General features: G+C 35.5%; 1 protein-coding gene across 1 annotated transcript in view; it reads left to right on the top strand.

Moving 5' to 3' along the window:
* The window catches only part of LOC136032732 (epidermal growth factor receptor kinase substrate 8-like), a 110,439-nt gene that overhangs the window by 2,487 nt on the left and 87,811 nt on the right, over positions 1-20,141 (top strand). The window contains exons 2-4 of the mRNA XM_065713056.1: positions 1,532-1,613; positions 10,623-10,831; positions 19,233-19,382. Coding sequence (XP_065569128.1) covers positions 1,580-1,613; positions 10,623-10,831; positions 19,233-19,382 — 393 coding nt within the window. The 5' untranslated portion in view covers positions 1,532-1,579. The remainder of the gene's footprint in view (positions 1-1,531; positions 1,614-10,622; positions 10,832-19,232; positions 19,383-20,141) is intronic.

Raw genomic sequence — 20,141 nt, 5'->3', positions numbered from 1 at the left:
GGTCGGCTCCAATGATTTTTAGAATAAAATATCATTGATAAGTTGTTTTTGGAGGGGGATCAGGCTATGGAGGAAGGACCAGGGGTCAGCTTCCATGATTTTTGGAATAACAGATTGTTAATGTTTTTTACGGGTTGGGGGGTCTGGCCAGGGGGAGAAGTCCCAAAATATCGTTGATAATTTTTTGATTTTTTTGTCGGGGTCAGGCCATGGAAGGAAAACCAGGGGGTCAGCTTCCAGGATTTATTATTGGTAAGGTTTTTAAGGGAGAAAGCAGGAGACTCGAGCTATGGAGGGACAAGGGTCAGCTTCCATAAGTTTCGGAATAAAATATCATACATTTTTTTTTATTGGGGGTGAGGGTGGTGCTTATCTTATCTTTGAACTATTCTAAAAACCCTTGCATAAAAACATTATATGCCCCCAGTGCATAACTTGCAACACTTACCACGGCTCTTGAGGGATGTATCGACAACGGAGTTTTTTTTTATCTGATTTTTTAGCCTAATTTTAAAAATCTCAAAAGTTCCACCAGATGGATTTGGGGAAGAGAGGTGGGGAAGGGGCTAGTTGCCCTCCAGTATCTTTTGACTCTAAGTAAGAGATCCAAAACTTTCAATTTTCAGTCGAATGAGCCCCTTTCGAAGTTTATACGACCACCCCTTCCATAAAAACCTTATTTGCCCCGGGGCATAATTTTTCAACTCTTGCATCCGGGTTATGGAAGGTTATTAAACCTCGGAGTTTTGGCTATATAATTTTTGGTCTATTTTAAACAAAATGTCTATCTCAAAATCATTATCAGATGCATTCGGGGAACTGAAACTTTTAATTTCTAATCATTTGACTCCCCTCCAAAGCTTACACAACCACCTTTTCCATAAAAGCCTTATATGCCCCTGGGACATAAATCACAACCCTTCCCCCGGGGCTTTGGGATGTTATGTTGACCTCGAAGTTTTTGTTATCTGATTGCGCTATCTCAAAATTTTTTTGTACCAAAACTACAGTTATGACACTGACAAGACTGTCTTTTAGCATCATACAATGGTTTCGGTGAGTTTTCTGCCAAAAACAACTTGTAGGGCTTTTGTGTTTATTGAATATGTATAAGCCCAAGCAATTGGTGTGTGCTATTATGTATAGCCCATATCATTTGACAAGAATAACTAAAGTGGAGTCAACGCAACTTTTCACTATCTTTATTCCAGGCGAGAGCTGATTTTTTTTAATGCTGGTTGTCCGGCTTGAATCAGTCTCCTACTGTGTATACTTTCCTTTTTTAGTAATTTTTTTTGTGGGCAATTAAGCTCAGGTATATAGAAAACGGAAAAAAGGTCTAATGTTTACCTTTTAAATTGTTCAGTTTTTGATTCTATTTTAAATGCTGTTAATTGTTATCTTTGTTTGCTCAGTTCAAAAGTGTCGAATCTGTTTAGTTTTGTGTAATCAGGAATTCAGTCAATCTTAAGGATCAGAATATGATAAGATTGTATAGTTCTTCACAAGATTCAGTTCATTTTTTTTCCAGATTTGAATTCGCTTTTAATGAATTAGAAAGACTTGGCCAGTAGAAATAATGTCTGGATACCAGAAAAATGGATACAATTCAGGTAATTATGATTTCTTTGATAAATTTGATAATAAACATGACTCGTTCAAAGTTTTTTACAGGGTAACAAATTTTTTAAACATAAAAATACAACACCTTTGGGCAATCAAAAACTTCAGGTGAATTTGAACATAGAGCCAGAAATATTTACCTTCTCCAATTAGTTATCTGATCAGGCTAATATGAAGTTTTAATATGAATATGACTTAGTCAGCTGATCAGGCCAATTCTAATATGTATTTAGAATTCATAGTTTAATTCAAATTAATAAAGAAATTGTGCCTACTGTATTAAGGAACAAGGTCAAACGAATTCTCAACTGCCTTCCAAAGCATGGCATTTTGCATAAGACATTCAAATGAAAACATCTACCATAGTCCTTAAATATACTTCTTATTTGTTTAGTGCTCTTGGATCATTTTTGAGTATATATATGTTATGAAAAAAGAAATCACCAATGCAACAGCAAAAAAAAAAGACAGAATGAGAAAAGGAAGTGAAGGAGTGAAGTAGAAAAGATTTTTTTTTTGTTAAATGACCAATCATACTGTGGCGCAAAACCCAGTACAAACCTATAAAGATGCAGTAAACTACACAGTTGTTTACTAAAAGTCATCGTTACCCTTCAGTGTTGTATGTATTCATTTTGGAGTCCTCCATTTTCCCGGGAAAGAGTAGCCAACAAACCTGATTCATTTGGAAGTCTCGTTACCCTTCAGTGTTGTATGTATTCATTTTGAAGTCCTCCATTTTCCCGGGAAAGAGTAGCCAACAAACCTGATTCATTTGGAAGTTTCGTTACCCTTCAGTGTTGTATGTATTCATTTTGGAGTCCTCCATTTTCCCGGGAAAGAGTAGCCAACAAAGCTGATTCATTTGAAAGTCTCGTTACCCTTAGTGTTTTATGTATTCATTTTGGAGTCCTCCATTTTCTCGGGAAAGAGTAGCCAACAAAGCTGATTCATTTGGAAGTCATTGGTACCCTTCAGTGTTGTATGTATTTATTTTGGAGTCCTCCATTTTCCCGGGAGAGAGTAGCCAACAAAGCTGATTCATTTGGAAGTCTCGTTACCCTTCAGTGTTGTATGTATTCATTTTGGAGTCCTCTATTTTCCCGGGAAAGAGTAGCCAACAAAGCTGATTCATTTGGAAGTCTCGTTACCCTTCAGTGTTGTATGTATTCATTTTGGAGTCCTCCATTTTCCCGGGAAAGAGTAGCCAACAAAGCTGATTCATTTGGAAGTCTCGTTACCCTTCAGTGTTTTATGTATTCATTTTGGAGTCCTCCATTTTCCCGGGAAAGAGTAGCCAACAAAGCTGATTCATTTGGAAGTCTCGTTACCCCTCAGTGTTGTATGTATTCATTTTGGAGTCCTCCGTTTTCCCGGGAAGGAGTAGCCACCAAAGCTGATTCATTTGGAGGTTGCTGCTTTCTTGGTCGAATTGCATTGCTGCGTCAACAATTTCCAAATGAATTTGTTTGGCCTTTTATAGGACGTCACTTGCTCTCTAAAGAGTTGGACAAACAAATCCAAACTTTGACAATCCAAAACTGTAACTCATGTCTTGATTTAGCTTCGTTCAACGTAAGTGATGATCGAATTATCAATAGTCGTAATGTTTTCAGCTTCAAAGTATCTTGACAAATGTATCACTAAATCAATTTAGTGGCAATCAATCGTAAACCCCTGGAGGGGATTTTGAACCCTCTTCGTATAGCCTAATGTACTTTTTAGACCCAATAAAGCTGTTGAAGAACACCTTGCACTTTCTTTAAATAAATAAAAAAAAATATTTTTTTTAACTGAAAGTAAGGAGCTACATTAAAACTTAAAACGAGCAGAAATTACCCCGCATATGAAAGGGGCTGTTCCCTTCTCAACACCCTGCTCTTTACGCCAAAGTTTCTCTTTCTCTCAATTCTTCTCTATTAAACAGTAAAAAAGTTTAGCGTAAATAGTGGGGCGTTGAGAAGGGAACAGCCCCTTTCGTGCAACCCCTTTTTTAATTTAATTTCTGAACGTTTTTGAATTAATGCATGTTTGATTTTGGCTCTCCGCACATAAATAATTAAAATGAAATTTGCATATTAATTTTTTTTTGGCTAAATGACTTTTTCTTAGTTTTGATCAGACGATTTTGAGAAAAAAGGGATGGGGGAGGAGGCCTAGTTGCCCTCCAATTTTTTGGTTACTTAAAAAGGCAACTAGACCTTCTAAATTCTAACGAACGTTTTTATTAGTAAAAAAAAGTAACTTAAGAATTAGCATAAGTAAAGAACTTCTATATTCGTATATTTTTATTATGTATATGAGGAGGTTTGTCCCCTCTTTAATACCTCGCTCTTTACACTAAAGCTTAAATTTTGTCCCAATTCTTTAAGAATGACCCCGCTATAGAATAATAGTCGAAATTACTAAAAATACTTTAGCGTAAAGAGCTAAGTATTTAGAAGGAGAAAAACCCCTCATATGCATAATAATCTCTGTTCGTTTTAAGTTTTAATGCTGCTAATTGCTTTCAATTGAAAAATTTTCATTGTTTATTTTTTCATTTTTTTTTATAATAACCCTAGAAAATCCTGCGCCCCTTTCATTGAATTTTCTCACCCCCATGACAAATTTCTCTAAGGAAAGATCCTCCAACATAGCCCCCTCCCCTCAACCCACCCCCAAACCAAATAAATACCCCTGAAAACGTCTGTACATTTCCCAATAACCAATACTGTATGTAAACATTGGTCAAAGTTTGTAACTTGCAGCCCCTCCCCCGGCTGTGGGGGAGTACGTCATCCCCAAAGACATGGTTATAATGTTTTTCGACTATGCTGAACTAAATGGCTGTCTCAAAATTTTAATCCGTGACTCTGGGAAAAAATGAGCGTGGGAGGGGGCCTAGGTGCCCTCCAATTTTTTGGTCATTTAAAAAGGACACTAGAGCTTTTAATTTCTGTTAGAATGAGCCCTCTTGCGACACTCTGGGACCACTTGGTCGATACGATGATCCCTGAAGAAAAAAAACAACAACAAATAAAGACACACCCGTGATCGGGCTTCCGGCAAAAGGTACGAAGTTCCACATTTTTGTAGATAGGGGTTTGAAACTTCTACAATAGGGTTCTCTGGTACGCTGAATCTGATGGTGTGATTTTTGTTAAAATTCTATGGCTTGTAAGGGGTGTTTCCCCCTATTTTCCAAAGTAAGGCAAATTTTCTCAGGCTCGTAACTTATGATGAGTAAGACTAAATTTGATGAAACACATATATTTAAGATCAGCACAAAAATCCAATTCTTTTAATGTATCTCTTAGTATCAAAATTGCGTTTTTTAGAGTTTCGTTTACTATTGAGCCGGGTCGCTCCTTACTACAGTTCGTTAGCACGAACTGTTTGATTATGGGAACTCTCGTAACCGAGTGGATCTGTTGGAAAAAATATTGCAAGACACAAACAACTGTGCCAAAAGTTACATGAAAATCTGAGAAGCGGAGGGTGATAAAATTCAATCAGCTGATTCACTCTATTATTTTTTGAAAATTGGCTTTCTGGTATTTTCTGGCCTGAAAGATATGATCTAGATAGGTCGTGAGTTTGTAAAATTTGTTTAGGACCTTAATTTTTGAGACACATTTTTCACTTTAAAAAAAGGCTGCATACGTATTACAGCCATAATAGTATAAAATTCGCCAATGTCTGAGTAATTCTTCTGTCTTCGTATGAATAGACAAAAATAAATCTCATAAAAAAATCCTTAAAACCATAGACTTCTTTAAAACCCCGACTCTCCATATTAACTAATACATAATTATACATATAGGTAATAGTATTAAACCCCAATCTATGAAAATACTGGTCTTACTTGTGTCTTTAAGGGGCAAAGTTTAGGTCTTACATCATCAGCCAAATGTAAAGAAGACAAAGTGAAGAATTAACTTCTGGCTGGCAAAAACTTTTGTTAAACTGTTATATAATAAAAACTGTTTTGAGCCGGATAGAAACTAACGAAAGAAAATAATTCAACCAAAAATAAAAATTATATTAAAGCTGATCTGAAAATAATGTTCCCTGCGACAACCGGGATTGAACCGTGAAACCGTGAATCGGGAGTCCCAGCCTCATCCACTCCGCTGTCACAAGGTAGATTATTATATGATTTTTCTAAGGATTTGTTCACAAACTTTTCATAGAAAAACCGTGATGGCTGATGTTGCTTTCGTATTTGTTGTTGGGGGATTAGGGTTTAAGGGGTCTTCAATGAAATAGCCATGAATACATACGAGATTCCATAACTGAGATAGGGACAAGGTGAACACAATGCTTGATTCTTTTTTATGCTTTTTTCAAATATAATAGGGGTCACATTTATAGCTCAATAAATATTTAAAAAGTAAAAGAAAACATTAAAATAGTGATATCTTTTCTTTACAATTTGCAGGATACTTCTATTAATCAGAATATCATATTCCCTTCCATTATTATCTACTTTCTAAAATCTTTCAAATAATATTTTGGTAATTTACAGACTCGATCATACACTTAGATAAATTGTGGACCGAGAAGACAACTGGATTAATCCTACTACTACTACTAACAACTCACCGTAGTACCAAGCCGCTTGAGGTCAACACAGCTACGCATACTCCGCCTCCCTCCCAATCTATTCAAAGCCTCCTTCTTTACACCTTCCCAGGAAGTTCCTATTTCCCTGAAGTCTTTCTTTACGACATCCTCCCACCCCAATCGTGGACAATCTGCTTTCCGTTTAGCCCTAGACGTTTGACCGAAAAGGACAATCTTTGGCAATCTATCATCCTTCATCAGCAAAACCTGCCCTAGCCATATCAACCTTTCTCTAATTATAGCCCTGGAAAGCGAAATTGAATAACATTTAATCTTACATCCTACTGAGATACAGTCATTCAGTTGGGTACCAAAAACAAACCGTTGGCAATTTCTCTGAATCTTCCAATTCTTCTAAACTTTTTTCGACTATGAAAAAACACCCTTAGCCTTGGCTTTTATCGTCTTCACGGCCCACACCGTGTTTAGTAATTATACCATCAAGGTATGAAGCTGTCCACTTGATCGATCTTTTCGTTACCCAACATCTTTTTATCCTCACTTGTTCTTAGCCTTAGCGACTAAGTCTTCTTAACATTAATGTTCAAACCTATTATAATACCCTAAACTCGCAAAACCTCTTTAGTTTGCCCACACTTTCATCTATGATCTATAAATCATCAGAATAATCTAAGTTCAGGAAAGTTTTCCTTCCCCTTTGATTTCGTGGTCTCCCATTGTCTTTCCTGTGCTCCTTAAGACAAAGCCCATCAAAATGATCTATAAAATTAAATGGGAATTAAATGGGAATTAAATGGGATAAAATTAAATTAAGATAAAATTAAATACAAAATTACATGGGAATAGAACACAGCCCTTCTTAACTTCGGATTTAATATGAAACTAGCTACGAAACTCATTTCCTACCTTAACCGCATCAGTGTTATTCTCGTACATAGCACTAATCACTTTAATTTATTGTCTGGTATACCATACAAGGATGTGGCTGTCGCTAAAGCTCTTCTATCAGCTGAATCGAACACTTACTCATATTTTACAAAACTGAAAACTAAAGGTATTAATGACTCACTACAAGGTATAACTTTATTGACATAACAGAGAAATACATTAATAGGGCTATTTATGAGACCATCACAAGGGGGGTGTGGGGGTGGTTACATTAGCGAGTAAATCCATTACTATACTTAAGAGAATCATAAAAATCTTATAAATATTTATTTATACATGCATAAATAAATAAATATACAGTTATTGCTTGTTTATATATATATATATATATATATATATATATATATATATATATATATATATATATATATATATATATATATATTTGTTATTAAAAAAATGGTTATGTTGGTTTATATCCCGAAAGAAATAGAATAAAATATCTTGTCTATATAGTTTGAAATCTGTTTCATATCCATGTTTTTTATATTCTTTTTTTTATGTTATTTCTTCAATGAAGCCCGTTCCTTATCGCGCATAATGTTTTCAACTCATTTGTATTTCAATGCTTATGCTACGTTCATAAATATTGATAAAATGGTTTTTCAGACCGTAAAAACGCTCATAAAAAATGGTCTTCTGCTCTGCATTACAATGATAAAATATTTGAGATATCAGACTGCAGTTGAGTCATCTACAGTTGAGTCAGGTGCATTTTGCAGTGCGAAGTGCTCTATTATTTCCTAGATGGTTAATAATAGCCGCTTATGTAGGAGTTTGTGTTGAGGGGTCGCATATCTGAAAACATACAGAAATATTAAGATTATAGGGAAAAAATTATCAAAATATTAATAAGAAAAAAATATTAATTTAATAATAATTTATCCAGTTGCTGCTGCATAAGTAAAGGCTAAACGGAAAGTAGGTCGTGCACGGTTGGGGTGGGAGGATATCATAAAGAAAGATTAAAGGGGAATGGGAACTTCCTGGGAGAGTGTAAAGAGGGAGGCTATGAATAGATTGGGATAGAGGAGGAGCGTGCGTCGCTGTGTTGGCCTCAGGCGGCTCGATGCTAAACTGAGTTGTTAGTAAGCTGTATAAAGCTATTTAATTATACTTTAGTTACTTTGTGCATCTTTTTATATCAACATAATTTTATTTTTTATCAAAAAATCGCTTCGCTATAGAAAAATGATAAAATATATCACATATTTTGTTTCAAATCTGTTTTAATTTTATATCTTTTGGATACTTTCTTATGTTATCCCTTCTGTGAGGCCGTTTTTTTATTTTATTTTATTAGACACAATGTTTTAAAATCAATTTCATTCCAATATTGATGCCACGTTCAGGCATAGTGTTAAAACAGTCATTAAGCTCGCCATAACGGTAATAGTAACAGCCCAAAACAGCGACGCAGGTAAGAGCTTGAGTCTAGGGGAAGGTCTCACCTTTCAAAACGCGCAGAAACATGAGGGTTATAGGGATAATGTAATAAATTATCCGACTGCTGCTGGAAAAGTATATTTTTGAAATACAGGGTGACCCAAAAAGATTCGTACCCATATTTTATTCGAAAAAAATCCATTTTTTTAACAAATATCCTTTCTGTTGCAGGACATAAAAGGTGAACATTTGGAAGATCGTTTGCAGCTATAGTTGCCCCAAACATCCCCAAGGACCAATCAGCAGAAGATATTCTCCCTGGAGACCTATTTTGTGACAAAATCATACCAGAGTGTAGAAATTCAGTTTCGAAAACTTTTCAATTGTCGCAACTTATTTTGCGACCTATTTTGGACGAATTTTTCCAAAATAGTTGTGGAGTTATGTTCTAAAGCCACAGGGGGAACTTATTCAGGCTTGAAAAAGAGGAAAATATTGCTGCAGTGAGGGACTCAGTAGGATGCAACCCTAGAAAATCAGTGCATAGACGCAGCCAAGAACTCGGAATGACAAAGGAGTGCAAGGACATGCAAGGAATGCAAGGACAGAAGAAAAAATTGCTGCAGTAAGGGACTCAGTAGGACGCAGCCCTAGAAAATCAGTACGTAGACACAGCCAAGAACTCGGAATGACAAGGGAGTCACTGTAACGTGTTCTCACGTTTAATTGGAGAGTGTAGTCCCTCACTACAGCAATGTTTTCTTCTTTCCTTGCACTCTCTTTCCTGCCTGAATAAGTTCGCCCTGTGGCTTTAGAAATAAGTCCACTACCGTCCCATGCTCACTGAATTTCGTAACCCAAGTAACAATCGTGATTTTGGTGGAAAGTTGCGACAATGGAAGTATTCGAAACTGAATTTGTACACTCTGTTATGATTTGTCGCAAAATAGATCTCCAGGGAGAACATCTCCTGCTGATTGGTCCAAGGCATTTTTGGGGTAACTATAGCTGCAAACGATCATCCAAAGGTTCACCTTTCATGTCCTGCAACAGAAAGGATATTTGTAAAAAAAAAATGGATTTTTTATCAAATAAAATATGGGTACGGATCTTTTTGGGTCACCCTGTATATACATTGGATTTCGTGTAATATAATTTAGTCTTTCTATGTTTTGTTGTATTGTTATCTAATTTTATTTATTTAAAAAAATCAATATGTTGTTCTAGGTCATGAAATGTAAAAAGATATGTATGTGATTGGTTGTATAGTGTATAGGTTGTATAGATTGATGTTATGTTGATAAGTCGGACACGGTACATGGTTTCACTTCGGTTTTACTCCATACCAGGCTTTCACCATAGTTTTTAATTCTCAAAATATTTTTTTTTAATGTCCTCGTTTTTTTTTTATTTTTCCATGCTCTTCTTTACTAGTGCGCCCTTGCAAGCTTAGATTCGGATGAGCTGCTGATTGATTATTTGAATCTCTTGATTTGTAGAAAACTATTATAATACTGCTACCGCTACTGAAGGAGGAATCATAAATTTTTATGATTTGGTGAAGGATATGGATAGGAGCATGAAGACCTTTTAGCCTACTCGTATATGGCTTACCACAACATCATTTGTTCGTACTTCATTTAAAGAAAAAAAAGATTGTATATCTTTGCACTATTTTATTTGAACCATTTTCAGTAGCAAAGAAAGTGTTTACATAAATGTTAAAACAGGACGGAAAAATAACGGTCAAGACATTTTTCTGTTTGCAAAAATTAAACTCTAATATTTTCCAGGCCAGACTCTACAGTGTTGCTAGTTGCACATGGCTGCTATTACGAATTTCAAAAGTTCCCGTATTTCGGTATCACTGTTTTGTTTCTCAGTTTTTCTTCTGTTTCTATTTTTAGCTCTTTGTGTTATTTTTCAATTTTGTTTTGCTGCTAAATCATCTTCCAATTAAGCACTATGAAGTGTGTAGATAAAGGGGGAGCTTATTGAAATGAGAAAGTTCTATTGGATTATTTTATTTTAATTTAATTTACTGACTTATCTAACATGCTTTGTTCTTTTGTGTTAATTGGCTTTTTCCTCGTTAGATCAAGTATCAGTAGATTCCCAGGATGACCACAACTATGAAGTGGAGCATTTGGCCACATTTGCTGTTTCTCCACAAGCCGGTCTAGTTTATCCATCGGATGGTATGAGACGACTGTTGCAGATGGAAAAGACCTCGGGTATATGGACCCAAAAGCTGTATCTTAGACTTGAGGCAAACTGGGTTGTGATTATTGATTACGAAAATGGGGTAAGTTAAAATACTTCTACTTGCTTTCTCATCTGTCCGATCTACTTAATGGTAAGTTCTGGCGCGCCACTAAAACCATCTCTCAGAATGTAAAAAATATGAATTCTTCACGCTCTAATGATGAACCATTTGAAATCAGAATGGAACGGGTAATAAAGTAAATAAATTATATGTCTTGTCTAAACATTCCGTTGAGACAAGCCATTGAAGGATGGCTTACCTGGAAGTTGAAGCAGAAAGAAAAATAGTCTGCAGTACTTGTTCTACCTGAAGCAAAAAAAGTAGAAGAAAAACGACAACAAGAACAACAGGTCAAACAATGGAAGTTCTGGCCTCTCTTGCGACCGGGGTAACTGGTCTCCTACAAAATTTTGAGGCCAAATTTTAACAAAATGTTTCTATTAACAAAATTATTTTCAATTTATTAATTAATTAATAATTTTGTTTTCTTGTTTTTTTATTTATTATTTAAATTATTATTGATTATTTAATTATTTACCCTATGCTTTATTAAAAAAAAAAAAATCTAAATTATAAAATGATTATAATCGTTAGAATCATTGTTTGAAATTTTGCTCCTTTAAAATTTCTGTGCCCGGGGCAAGTGCTCTGTCCCTCCCCTAAAACCGCCTCTGAGTCAATAGTAATGATCTGGTCAATCAATTATTTTACTGGTGGAGAGACTGCATTTTGTCTTATTGACAGGTATGAATATAGTGGGATTTAGACACTTAATGTTATTCTTCAAGACCCTGGAAATGTTTTCTAGTGATAAAATAGATTGTTCTTAAATTATAATTGTAATTATTTTTAATAGGTGAAATTACTGTTGTGACGGTTATTTGTTCATAACTGTCAAGTACGCATGTCATAGAAAAATTCGTTACAAGTTATTTGTTCACCTAGTGATATAGGGGGTGGCCCATCTTTACTTTGATGGTATAATCATAGAATGAATCATTTGTGGGCAGTTTGCATTAGTCATGAAAATTTTAGGATTTTTCAAGCCTCCTACCGCTGCAAAAATAGAAAGTGATCACTGCAAGCAGGTTTGTACGGTATATGCACACGTACGCAAACAAAAATTTCAGATAAAGAAAAGAATAATAATGGCGTAAGGATCTAATACGACATAAAAAGGCCATTTCAGAACTCAAGTGTTTCTGCGCATTTCTATATGTTTTTTACCCCAATTCTGCTACCCCCTTCAGTTTCTGGGTATGGGTCACATCATGCTCTTTGAGCAAAAGTTTTGATCTTCTAGCTAAAAAGTCTTAAAGCATAAAATACAATCTGGAAGAAAGTCCTCTAAACGTCGGCAGTGCTGAATTGCAGGGATGAAAGCAGGAAAAAAACTTGACTTTTTAATAAAAGGCGCTAACTACAGTTTCTCATAATTGAAAGCATTCAAGTTAGGAGAAAAAGAAGTTCAAGCCTCTTGGGCATCAGGATAACTAAGCTTCAAATAATAGAAAAGGCGGAGATGGGAAGTTTTTGATGTATAAATTGTAATTAAAGTGCGGTGGGTAATAAAGAACAGGCGCTGGAATTTAACTAAATTAAAAAAAAAGTACAGAGCTAAAAAGTTAAAACATGAACCTTCAATCCTTTGCGTGCGAAATTTTGAATGCTAATTATTTTTAGTCCTTTTTTTAATCTGCGGCTCAAATATCTCAGAATTTGAGAAAGGAAAGCATCCCAATGTGAAAGTGTCTGACTCTTACGGACGAAAACCAGAAAACACGAAAACCAGAAATCAACATCTTGGGTACGAAAGATTCTGATGGTGCTGTTTTTAGGGCTATAATAAAAGAGAGACTAAGTTGCCTAGGCGACGTCTTTTAGATGAAGGATGATGGGGTGCCAAAAACTGCTTTTAGGGATCCAGCTGGGGCCAAACTAAAAACAAAACGTCTGCTTGTGGGGAAAATGGGACAGGAGGTTGCAGGAAAAGGTTTAAATAAAAGTAGGAATTTCATGGGAAGGGGCGAAAAGTGAAGCTATAATCAGTGTGAGATAGAGGAGAAGGGTTTTTTAGCTTTGCTGTCCTCATCTAGTTTGGTGCTATTTTAAGTTGTCAGCGCTTAATTACTTATTACTTTCGGCGGAAACAGATGATGGACTACTCTGCCTGATACCAACTGCCGACGACAACTTTGATCTACTACTACTACTACTACTACGACTACTACTACTACTACTAATAACTCACTGCAGCACCAAGCCGCCTGAGGCCAACACAGCTACGCACGCTCTTCCTCCAACCTAATCTATTTAAAGCCTCCCTCGTAGGTTGTAATTTCATGACGATCTTCTGCCAGTCTTTGTCCCATCTCTGGCCATGTTTCCGGAAGCCATATGATGGCTCCAGATCTTTCTCAAAGTTTTGTCAGGGGTTCTTCTTTTGTTGTCCTGGTTTTTATTTCCAGTAGGGGGCTGGTTCACAAGTAAGGACGTTTCACATGATGTGCCTGTATGACGATGAAACTTTGCCAAAGAGCTCTTTTGATAGTGGGTGAAAGTTGATAATGAATGAAAGTAGTTGTAGTTGGCCAAACCTGTTTTTTTTTTAAGTTAGTTTAGAAGTTGATATATTTTAGATCTCTCAATCCTTAGAAGTGAAGAAGAGAAGTAGGCTGGAACGTGGAAATGATTTTCGGGGATTTAGTTTGACCTATAGATCTACTGAGAATTTCATGTAGCACAACAGTTGGTTGTGAAATATGAGCGTTTCGAAGGGCTGAGGAAGAAGTGTTAGAGGTATTTCTGGGTAATCGTCTGAGGATAGTTTTAGGTACTCGTCTGCAAGACCATATGTTAAAATTTATCTATGTCTTTTTATTTAAATATATTTCTAATTTATTTATGTAACGTCAAAATATCGCTTGATTCCATGTCCTTGAATAAAATGTAATAATGATCAAGACCACGTTTTACAGATGAAGGATGATAGATTGCTAAAATTTTTGCTTTTTGAGCATACATCTGGGGCCAAGCGAAAAGCTGGTCGTCTTCGAGTGAGGTGAGAAGATATCACAAGAACAAGTTTAAAGAAAATTGGAACATCATGAAAGGGGTGAAAGAGTGAAACCTTCACCAACTTGGGAGGGATGAGGAAAAATATGCTGCAGTGTTTGTCTCAAATGGTTAATTTTTAGAACTGTCAGTTTCTAGGACTAAAACGAAATAAAAGTTAAGATGGTTTGCCAGGGCCAGATTTAAATCTTTGGTGCCCTTCCGTCCAAGCGTTTTGGTGCCCCTAGGCCCAAACGATTAATTTTGGGGAGACAAAGAGATTTACGGGGAAATCCCCGAGAATTCGGAGATAGCCCTGAACAGAAGGCAAATGATGAGTGATGAGCCAAAAGTAATACAAGAGAGAAGTGGTACCAAGCTCTCAGCTACCATTTTGGGGAGTCATCTGGCAGTTTATATGCGGCTACGTAATTCCTGCGTTGTTTTAAAATCACTTTTCTATGAATAAGCATCACAGCAGCAAAGTACTTATGGCACTTTGACGATAAATAACATCAGTCCAGTTTTTTGTTAAGAAAAAAATCGCTCAGTGTTTTTTTTTTGCGCCCCTTGACATTATGTGCCCCTTGGCCTGGGCCTACTGGGCCTATGCGTAAATACTGGCCTGTGATTTGGTGACGTTTTGTGAATGATAGGTTTCCCGAACTCCTGCTTTTTGGCAGTAATCCAGCTGGGGACCAAATAGATGTAAAGTGGGTTGTGTTCGAATGGGGTAGCAAGAGAGCAGAGAAATGATTGAAAGAAAATGCAAGCCTCATAGAAGGAAAGTGAAGAACAAATATCTGAATACAGTAGGACAGATGAGGAGCACATGCAGCCGTTTGGTGCTGTGCAGCTGTTGTGCAGTTCTTGCGGTTTGGTACTATAATGCATTTGAGTTGTTGGTCCAATTCAAACTCTCCCCAATTAAAATTTGTTTAGTTTTTCTTGAAAGTTCCAACCCGTATATCATTTAAGATAATGCACAAGTTTCCCATTGTATATTTTTTTTTCTCTGAAAATTCCAACCAGTAAAAAAACAAATTTTGAAAAAGACAAGATATGTCCAGATAGAAAAAGGTGCAAAGGAAATGCACTTAAACAAAAAGCGATGCAAAAATAACCCAGAGAAAATCTAAAATCCTGAATAATTTGCTGTTTAGATATTTGGGTCTTAATCAATTAGTGGGCTGATTGGGTCTGGTGTTTTTGCGTCTTAATCAAACAGAAATCTTGGTAATTGGTGTTGGAGTGGATAAAATTTTGACTTGGAGTGGGTAGAGTCTCAAAAATTATCCGAGTCTCAAAAATTTCCTGTAGTTAGAAAAAATTTCCCTTGTCATGCTGAAACAGAACGTAACTTGTGCTAAATTGAACGCTGTGTATGAAAATTAATTGTATATTAATGCTAAAAGAATTTTTTTTCCACCGTATATTGTTTTCTCCAAAAATTCCAACCAGTGAATAAGCAAATTTCGGAAAAGACAAGATATGCCTAGATAGAAAAAGGTGCAAAAGAAATGCACTTAAGCAAAAAGTGAAGTAAAAATGAGCCAAAGAAATTCTAAAATCCTGAATGATTTGTTGTTCAGATAGTACACGCTGTGATTAATTTATTTCTTAATTGTTTCCGAATTACTAATAGTAGAGCGATAAGCTGGGGATTTTTATCACGATTTTAGCGCTTGGAAAGTTTAAAGTGCACTTTCTTTTATTATTACAAATGAGAATGACGAAGATTGATATTTTATTCTCGTTTGTCTTGATAACACTTTGCTGTAAAAAAACAGCCTAGTCACTTTGCCTTGTATAGCCTGCAAAAATTTAAATCAATAGCTGACTCGATTTATGCAATAAAAATTAACAAATTGTTGCAGAAGAAAAATATCGTTAAAAATTGTTTAGTTAATTAATTAATTAATTGTTGTAATTGCTATCCATAGAAAGGCTGATAACAATTACTTTCGTCAATTATTGTTATTTAAAACAGCCGAATTTTATTATTTTATTGAATTTTATTATTACCGGTTTGTTTTTCAACTCTAAATGGAGAAATGAGAAATCTATAGAAATCTGGTGGGAGGAAACACGTGGAAGCGTCGGCTTATTTGCCCCCAACCATGCATTCCACTCCTGGCCGAAGGCATTGAATCGGGAGATCGGTACCTGCGCAACGCTGACCATTGGTCAACATGTGAAATTTTTCAATTTTTTTGGTTGTTTTCGCCACAAACACAGGAATTTGGCTGGAGAAGGTAATTTCGTAAAAAGAGCAAAAAAAGTGATTTACATGAAAATCCTAGTTTACATAAATCAAACAGTTCGTGGAAACGAACTGTAAGTAAGGAGCGACCCAGCTCAATAGTAACCGAGACTCTAAAAAACGAAATTTTGTACCTATAGATGCATCAATAGAATTGTAATTTTATACTGATTTTAAATATAAGAGTTTCATCAGTTTAGTCCTACCCATCAAAAGTTACGAGCCTGAGAAAATTTGCCTTATTTTCGAAAAAATTCTGATGAAAATCATATCATCAGATAAAGCGTACCAGAGAACCCTGCTGTAGAGGTTTCAAGCTCAAATCTGCAAAAATGTGGAATTTTGTAATTTTTGCCAGAAGAAAGATCACGGATGCGTGTTTATTTGTTTTTCGTTTTTTTCCCCTAGGGGTAATCGTATCGACCCAGTGGTCCTAGGAAAGGACATTAAAAGTTCTAGTGCTCTTTTTAAGCGACTAAAAAACTGGAGGGCAACTAGGCCCTCTCTTACGCTCATTTTTTCCCAAAGTCACTGGATCAAAATTTTGAGATAGCCATTTTGTTCAGCATAGTCGAAATATCTAATAACTATGTCTTTGAGGACGACTTAATCCCCCACAGTCCTCGGGGAAGGGTTGCAATTTGTGAACTTTGCCTACATATAGTATTGGTTATTGGTAAGTATACAGACGTTTTCAGGGAGGATTTTTTCTGGTGGAGGGGAGGAGGTGCGTGGGAGGATCTTTTCATGGAGAAATTTTTCATGGGGAAAGAGAATGTCCATGAAGGGGGTGCTGGATTTCCCAGCATTATTTAAAAACAATTAGAAATTAAATAAAAAAAGTTTTTCAACTGAAAGTAAGGAGCAACATTAAACTTTAAACGAACATAAATTATTACGTATATGAGGGGATTCGTCTCCTCGTCAATGCCTCGCTCTTTGCGCTAAATATTTTTAGTAGCTATTTATTCTAATTAAACGGCCTTTGTGATTCAGGGGTCATTCTTAAAGAATTGGAACAAAATTCGAAATTTAGCGTAAAGAGTGAGGTATTGACGAAGAGGCGAACCCCCTCATATTACGTATATGAGGAAGTTTGCCCCCTCGTCAATACCTCGCTCTTTACGCCAAGGTTTGAATTTTGTTAAATAATGGCTGATATAAACAATAATTTGTTTCTGTTACTTTCCGGCCAATCTTAGCATTTAATTTTATTTTAAACAGCTTTATAACTATGATTTATATGTGATAATAAACCAAAGATATTGTATGTCTTCGGCTTGTGGTTGTTATTAAATAAAAAACAAGCTTTTTCCAACGGAAAGTAAGGAGTAACATTAAAGCTTGAAACACACATATATTATTACGTATATATTTTAAAGATCTTTTCTTTTATTAATTTCAGTCATTTGAGAATTGCTCAACTTATGACTTTTATTCCATAAAAATAGTTTTGACCTCTTTGGCCGTTCTGTTGCTATGCCTTACAAAATTAGTTCCACAAATATTGCCAATTTAAGTTAGGTTGGAGAATATTTCCATTTAGAAATTTCTCGTTGGGGAAGGAATTTTCCATGGAGGGGGAGCTGGATATCCCGGCATTATTCAAAAAAGTTCAGCAATTAAATAAAAACAAGTTTTTTAAACTAAAAATAAGAAGCAACATTTGAGTGAAATTAATATGTAAATTTCGTTTTAATTATTCATGTACGGTGAGCCAAATTCAAAACCTGCATTAATTCAAAAACGGTCAGAAATTAGATACAAAAAAACAATTTTTTTTAACTGAAAGTAAGGAGCGACATTAAAACTTAAAACCAACAGAAATTATTGCGTATATGAAAGGGGCTGTCCCCTCCTCAACGCCCCGCTCTTTACGCGAAAGTTTTTAATTGTTTCAAAAAGTGGAGTTGTGAGAAAGAGTCAAACTTTAGCGTAAAGAGCGGGACGTTGAGAAGGGACGGCCCTTTTCATATACAGAATAATTTCTGTTCGTTTTAAGTTTTAGTGTCGCTCCTTACTTTCAGTTAAAAAACTGTTTTTATTTAATTATGAAAAGAAGTCACAAAGAAAAAGCAATGACCAACAAACTTTTTAATGGAAAACCGTAGTTATACTTTTGCCCGTAGTTATACTTTTGCCCAGTGAAAAATATATTATAAATCCCACATTACTTTCTTTTCAACTTTTTGCTGAATTTCGAGCTTTTTTTCTGCAATATTGTAATTGCATGGTATACGTTAAATCTAGAAGCACATATGGAATATACATATGTATATGTACTTGTATGTATATGTATCCATATGCATATATACTTGGAAATATTATAACAGGAAATATTACTCCCTAAAAACTGGAAGTGATAGTCGCAATTTATGAAAAGTCACGAAAATCGTAAAGAAAAACAAAATCAGTAGTCCTGTAATTCTCTTAATTGTAGAATACTTTACAGTCGCCACAGAACTTTTTTTCTTTTCTCCTTTTCTGCTTTTTTTCAGAATTTTGATTTTTTATCCGCAAAATTAAAGCTGAATAATATATGTTAAAGTCAGAAGTGCATGTGGAATATGTACATGTATATCTGTACATTGTTTCTCAAAAACAGGAAAAATGTCACAGCGATGATTTTTGCTGCTTCTTAATCGCACTGGGGTCGCTGCAACGTTAAGTTAGACTGGAAGCGATATTTTCTTCCTGTCAAAACCTAACTTGACTCCTTACTTGTACAGGGGCATTGATTGCCTTTTAGGCAATTGCGCAAGGGGTGGGGTAATTACATCCTCCTTATACTTTGAAAATACGTTTCAGTGGAAAAATCATAAAAAATTGTCTCTAATTTCCCTCCTCCCCCATCTAGACTTCGAAAAATACCTTATTTGTATGTTTATTGGAAAAAAAGACTTTGCCCACTCGTTTCCACATTTCCGTGAACTGCCACCAGTAAATTTTTCTCTCCGACCCTACTTTTAGTGTCTAATCTGCGATTTACTAAATAGAAGGTCCTCGGACAAATATTCACGGACTCTCTCAATGCTCCGTATGCAGAGGTACCATTGAAATATGAATGATTGAGGTTATACTGCATCACAGTTATTTAAATTTGAATGCCATTTTTCTTTCCAGGAAATAATTGAAAAGTTTCCAATTCATTTAATAAGGGATCCAACAGCCTTTACTAGCAGTGATCCAAAAGAGATATATGACAATATTTATGTTTTTATTGTTGGAGAGGACCCGGTGACGCAAAATCCTCCAGAAATGCATATTTTTCAGGTAATCTTTATGAACTGGCTTCTCTTGTTCTTGTGTTTCATCTCTATTGTTTTTTTCTGATTTTTTTTTCCTTTTTATTTTTACTCCTGTGTACGGCCACATGGAGGTGAAAAAAAAAGCATGGGCTTAGGCATGGTTGCCATCATAGCATTCTCCGTATAAATCAGTCGTCGCCTGGAAATAGTAAAAGCTTGCTATGCGTAAAACATAAGCTTTGCTAAACACAAGACTGATAGGTGACGCGAAGTATGATAGAATACGTGAGATAAAAATTGAAATAATCTTGTCAAAACAAATTGCATATAGTTTATAACTGCCAAGTGCCGTAACAGAGCTGAAATATATTAACCGGGAATTCCCTGATTTATTCAAGAGATGTCATTTAAACTAAAAGTTCAATAAGGGTTAAAAAATTTAGAAATGCTGCTTTACAGGATAAATCCTGAACTTCAAACGCTAAAACGTGTAGGCCAGTCTCTATTTTGGGCTGTCTTAACCACTAACTACCTCGGGGTACAGACCAAGTTCTGTTTCAGGAAAAAAAAGAAGCCCCATCTTTCGTCGAATCAACTTAAGAATACCTAAGAAAACAAGTCGTATTTTAAATTGTTGGGTCCAGATTGACCTGATAAAAATATACTTGCTGAAATTATGGTCAAATAGTAAGCTTTATGTTATACAAAATAATAATATAGCCAATCCATCAGAGAGGTTCTGATAGAACACAGACACGCAAACATAGCTGCTAACCATATTTGA

This window comes from Artemia franciscana, chromosome 11 (assembly GCF_032884065.1).
Source record: "Artemia franciscana chromosome 11, ASM3288406v1, whole genome shotgun sequence".
Classification (NCBI taxonomy): Eukaryota; Metazoa; Arthropoda; class Branchiopoda; order Anostraca; family Artemiidae; genus Artemia; species Artemia franciscana.
Note: the sequence above shows the minus strand (reverse complement) of the source record. Positions and strands in the feature narration are given on the sequence as shown.